Genomic DNA, 6,061 nt, shown 5'->3' on the forward strand with positions numbered 1-6,061 from the left:
GCTCCCAGGAGCAGGCATCCAGGTAGGCTGAGCAGGGAGATGGGATGGGTATGTGTTCTAGATGCTGGATTAGAGGTGCCAGCTAACTCCTGGCCTAGCAATTTGTGGCAAGGGAATTTATTCTGACAACATAATATTTGTGCCTGGAATTAATGGCAAAAGAGAAGTGTGCTTGAGAGGAAGAAGGGTACTTATTTTGGGACAGATTTCTGCACACGTTTTATAACCATGGCTTATGCAGGGCTCGGTGTGGGGAATGTAGCCTCTTCACTAAGTGATATGCATTTTCCTAAAAGGTTTCTCATTAAAGGTTGGATGTCTTTACCGTGCACTGACAGTAACACTTGACTTTAAGTTTGCCTACAGAGCAGTTGCATGCATACGCCTTCCCACCCCTACCCCTCCCAGCCCCCCTGTTTCCTCCCGTTGTTCTTTTTCAGATCACTTGAAGGTTTTTTCCTGTTTATTATCCGGACATGCTGTGCACTGTGTGTTGATTTGACTGTCACATAAGGAATCTCTTACTGGGATCACTGATGCATTCCTTTCATATATCTACATCTATATCTATAAAATCATGGCATTGGCTCCTATGCTACAAAAGGGAAATGCTAATGACAAAACCAAAATTGGGATGAGCTACAGGTGTTAATGAGAGTTAAGTTTAATTACCCTTTCCCAGAAAACCTGTAACAGTGTGATGGGTATAGTCAGAAACAAAAATGCTCCTTAATTGACATAACAGGAAAGGTACTTCAGTGAGCAATTATGCTGATGTCCTGGACTGGCACATGTGTGTACCACAAATATATCTTGTACTTCCTGCAAAATTCTTTTAAGTAGCTGTAAGGAAGTAGTTTTGTTTTTTTTTTTTTCTTTCCCAGTGGTTCATGAAAATGAATCACATACTTAAGGCTCTTTTTGAGGAAAACAATGGAACAAAACAATGCTTTTTGTACAACTTGCCAAAACACAAAGGATGCATGGGATGTTTTTTTTCTTTGTTGTTTTTAAACAGCAGGAAGTTTTGTTGTTGGAAACGACTATAACATGCACTGTTCTTGCTCTACGTAATCACTATCTGGTCCTGCGAGCCGGGTCTTGCTACTTGTCTCATCAAACTGGCACAGGCACCGCCTGCTTCACTCTGTGGGCTTTGTTCAGTCCTGAGTGTCTGCACACTTACCCTCCATCCGGACTGATGCACAGTAAACAAACTTCAGGAGTCGGGTGGTCCAATGATTGCTGGGTTCGCGCAGGTCAGGGCCCACGGCTAGAATGCTGACTTTGTGAACTGCCTCTTTTTTTTTTTCTTTCTCTTTTTTTTTCTGTCTTTTTTTTTTTTTTGCCTTTTGCCTTTTTTTTTTTGCCTTTTTTTTTTTTTTTTTTTTCCCCTTAGACAGCTTAAAATCAGAGTGCTGTACTCTGCAAACAACTTTGAAGCATTTTCAGGTGTAAATACTCCTTTCCAAAACTCAACTTTGAAGAAGTGTTCAGGTCTGCTTCGTTTCCCTGTAGGATAGTCGTAGGTTTGCAACAAAGAGCCAGATCCGATTGAGTAAATCACTTGTGGAAGTTAATTGTTCACAGTGAAAGCTGGTTTGGCTCATTTTGCCTCTGTCACAGGAAGAGACAGAGGTGGTGTGCTGGATCTGCCTTCTAAACCAAGCATAGAAGCGACTTTAATCTCGATCAGATGTCTCTCTTCAGGGCACTAAAGAAAACCTGCTCAGTAATCAAAAAGAGCCTCTTCTCTAGAAAAACGTAAGGAAAAAAATGTAATGTATTTTACAGAAATAAAGTGCTAATATGAAATTTCACCTCAGTCAAATTTCTTTTGCAGGCTGTCATAAAAGAAACCTACTTCTTCATATTTGGCAGCCACCAGAATCAAATCATGTTTTGTTGTTTGTTTGTTTTTCCCCCCCTGGAAAAAAGAATATAAAATTATTTGTAATGTCAGATTCGTATAATCATAACTTTGTATTTCAGCTGTTTTTATTCACTGTTGTTGTCTGATTATGTTTGTGCCTTCTCTCCATCAACATTTTCAAGTGCTTTTCAGAATCAGTTATGTACTTTGATTAATGAAGTCACTGTCTCCTTTTATTCTCTCCTTAGGACTGAAGCAGTAAGGATGGAAACCACCAAGGTTAATATGTCCCGTGTCCCGCTGGTTAATGGAGGCATCGACGCTGCCATGCTGAAGGCACACAAACCCCGTGTGATGTCCAAAAATGGTCACAGCAACGTGCGGATAGACAAAGTCGATGGCATTTACCTGCTCTACCTTCAAGATTTGTGGACTACAGTTATAGACATGAAGTGGAGGTACAAACTCACCTTATTTGCTGCTACTTTTGTCATGACCTGGTTCATCTTTGGAGTTATCTATTACGCCATTGCATTCCTTCATGGTGATTTAGAAATAAACAAGTTTACCCCAAAGCATGAGCCATGTGTCAAGAATGTTGACTCTCTGACTGGGGCATTCCTCTTCTCCCTGGAGTCACAGACAACCATTGGCTATGGATTTCGTTTCATTACAGAGGAGTGTCCTCATGCCATTTTCTTACTTGTGGCCCAACTGGTCATCACCACCTTGATTGAAATCTTCATCACAGGTACCTTTCTGGCCAAAATTGCAAGACCTAAAAAAAGGGCAGAGACTATTAAATTCAGCCACTGTGCTGTCATTACTAAACATAATGGAGAACTTTGCCTGGTGATTAGAGTGGCAAATATGAGGAAGAGCCTGCTGATACAGTGTCAGCTGTCTGGGAAGCTTCTTCAGACATATGAAACCAAAGAAGAAAAAAAAGGGCGGAAGCCTGCTGAATCAAGCCAGTGTCAAGTTCAACGTCGATTCCTCTTCAGAAAGTCCATTTCTCATTTTGCCTTTAACCTTCTACCACATTTTGGATGAAAACAGCCCTTTGAGAGATCTCACACCTCAAAATCTCAAGGAGAAGGACTTTGAGCTTGTGGTGCTCCTGAATGCCACAGTGGAGTCCACCAGTGCTGTCTGCCAAAGCAGGACTTCCTATATCCCCGAGGAGATCCACTGGGGCTACGAGTTCATGCCTGTGGTTTCTCTCTCCCCAAATGGAAAGTACGTTGCGGATTTCAGTCAGTTTGAGAAGATTAGGAGAAGCACAGATTCCACTTTTTATACTATGGATTCTGAAAAACAAAAACTTGAGGAGAAATACAGGCAGGAGGATCAAAGAGAGAGGGAACTGAGAACAATGTTGTTACAGCAAAGCAATGTTTGATTGAATAGACAAAAATTCAGATTAATCCTTGCTAAAACTGAGAAAATAAACTCTGTGTGCTAGATGTCAGCTATGAAACCAGCATTGAAGTCCTTTTCAGTAAATAGCTCTGGTGTATAGTAAACCTATCCCTTTGTTTTGCTGAATTGTTAATCAAGTATTTTGTAATTAGGCAGGGTTTCTTTGTTCATGATTGTGACTTAGCAAAGTTGGATTTTTCTTAAGCTTCTGCCTTATATCACCACAAAAAAAGACACACCACTTCCCATTTGGAAAGTGAAACTGGATGCACTGTGCTGATTTCTTCACATATTTATTTGTCGGGGTTTTGCTGTGAGCATGCATTCACAGAGACAGCACATAGTGCTGCTAGCAGAAAACAGGCTCCTTTAAAGTATGTGTATTTAAAATTTATATTCTTGTATCAGATATTGCCTTCACAGGGATTGTTGGCACTGAAAAGTAAGTTGATTGGAGAGACAAATGGTTGCATCCGAGCAGGAAGATGATAAACTCCTAAAATCTTGAAGCAGGGTGACAGAGTCATCATGCTGGGTGGTGAGGAAGTGAGCTCACAAGCTCTGTCTCTGCTACTCAGAGCTTGTTTTGTGATCACTCCCTTGTTTAACCTAGTTAATGCCTGATTTATATATAATAGAAAAAGGGGAGATGAGGGAAAGATACACAGAATCATAACAGTAATCAATTAAGGTTAAAGCTGGCTTTGAAATACCTGGTTTTTATCCAATGTAAATAGTTTATGATAGCAGCATAACAATACATTTCTCCAGATTGCTTGCTTTGCTATGGGCTGTAATTTTGGTTAAAAGAAAATTGTATAATGTCTTTAGACAATATTTACTTTTTCTGGCAGCCATAAAGGACAAGCATTCCTTTCATCCATTTCATTTTTGGTCTATTAAAACCATTCCATTAATAAAGGAATTTAATTTGAGCAGCTCCTGATCTCTTTGTGGCATGGGGAGAGGGTGTGGTACATCGGAGATGTTGAAAGATTCAGGTGCTTGCTGTAGGCAGTTGCATCCAGCATACAACCCAGGGACTCAGTAGATCACTAAAATGGTCACATTAAGGGTAGCAAAGGTAGCACCATGAGGCAGCAGTGGTGCTGACATAGTAGCCCTATTATGGGTCAGCTTTTTCGTTGGGACTTAGAAATTATTTCTGACTCATTTCTGAGTTCTAGAAATTTTGCTACTCTAAAGCTCTGGCAAGGAAAAAGTGGTATTAAGTGCATATTTTGGGTCTGTGGGCCAGGTCTTGGCCTGAGAGCTGCCGAGGCCTGCAGGGATGAAAGGACTTTTGGCTTAATTGCATTTACCGTTACTGTGCTTAGCTTCCCGGCACCATGAGACCTAGTGGAATGCAGCCCTGCAGTCTGCCATACAATACTCTATTCAACAAATTAATCTCATTTGGTGCTAATGTTGGGCACAGAGTTGTCCATGGCACCAAGAATGAATGACAAGAAGGGAGCATATACTTTGTGGGGGGAGGTGGTAGTGGTAAGGGAGTGCATGAGAGGCTTAAAACTACTTATTTAGGTAAATGGTTAGCTCTCCTGTGTGAGATGTCACAGATCTAAGTACTTGTCTAGAGAGAGACTTAATCCAAGAATCTTCCCTACCCACCACAACGTAAACAAAGTTTCTCAAACCGTTGTAAATGCAGGGCCCAACTAGCATTTTGGAAAAAAAAATATAAAAATAATGCAGGAGGTATTGTGCTGTGTTGTTACACAGGTTTTCATTTACAGCCACGTGTAGAGGATGTTAATGTTTATATTATTTCTTGTTAATTTTCAGTTTTCCTTCACTTTGTTTGATCACTTGTTTCATTGCAAGGAAGTGTGTGTGGTCCACCTTGTAGACCTGAGGTTCATGTCTTACAACTCAGAGAACACTGCTTTGGGATGTTGAGGTTAAAGTGTCCCAATGTCTTCTGCCAAGCTTTAGCTTCCATGTTTTGATATCAATCATACACTCCAATTCTTTCTTACCTGGGTAAGTGGTCGCGTCATTCCAGAAGTCATTGTCTCAGCTGATACTAAGATTGTACACAGCAAGTGAGTTGGTTCATCTCCAGAAATACTTGATCATTACCTGATCTCCTTCCTCCCATCCCCTTCCCATCTCTGGAAGGAGTCACTTGGCAGCTTTCAGGTGAGCACTCATCCATTTCAATAAGCTTGCTATTGCACTTTCTTTCTTATGTATTAAGGAATCCTACTGCATTGAGCCCTGTAGGGTACACAAGTGCCAAGCCCAAGTGGGCCTAGGTATTTCTTGAGTGTCAGATCTAGGAAGTCTTGTGGCTAAGCAGCTGCATCAATGTACTTGTGTGGGAACATGTGGGAGCCATTTAGGAGCCTACAGAGCAGGCTACTGAAGGCTTTGACAGCTGTTGAGCAGAAATTTTAAAAGTTCTTCACTTTGGGAGCTAAAAAAGCAGGTATAGACTTAAGTTCTTGTGTAAGCCAAACCCAAGGTTCAATCTCTATGTTCACTAGGCCATTCCAGTCATTAGGTTACTCTGAAGAAAAAACATCATAAGCAAAAACCCTGGAAAGAAGAAAAAAAGCAACACAGAAATTATTTTCTATGACCTTTTAGTCCTACAAGTCTTTAAAAAAAAAAGAAAAAAAAAAGAAAAGAAGACAAGAACACTTGAGCCTGCATATTAATATTGCATGCATACATTAGTATAATATATAATCACAGCTATTCTTTCATTCCAGCTTCAGAACACAGTCTTAACTCTGCAAT

At 40.5% G+C, this 6,061-nt stretch overlaps 1 protein-coding gene across 1 annotated transcript; it reads left to right on the top strand.

Moving 5' to 3' along the window:
• Positions 1-1,696: 1,696 nt before the first annotated feature.
• KCNJ15 (potassium inwardly-rectifying channel, subfamily J, member 15) lies at positions 1,697-3,275 on the top strand. The gene is given in 3 exon segments (XM_010000422.1): positions 1,697-1,764; positions 2,122-2,821; positions 2,823-3,275. Coding segments are annotated over 3 exon segments (1,221 nt in total).
• The last annotated feature ends 2,786 nt before the right edge of the window (positions 3,276-6,061 follow it).

Source organism: Chaetura pelagica, unplaced genomic scaffold (assembly GCF_000747805.2).
Source record: "Chaetura pelagica isolate M959 unplaced genomic scaffold, ChaPel_1.0 scaffold244, whole genome shotgun sequence".
Classification (NCBI taxonomy): Eukaryota; Metazoa; Chordata; class Aves; order Apodiformes; family Apodidae; genus Chaetura; species Chaetura pelagica.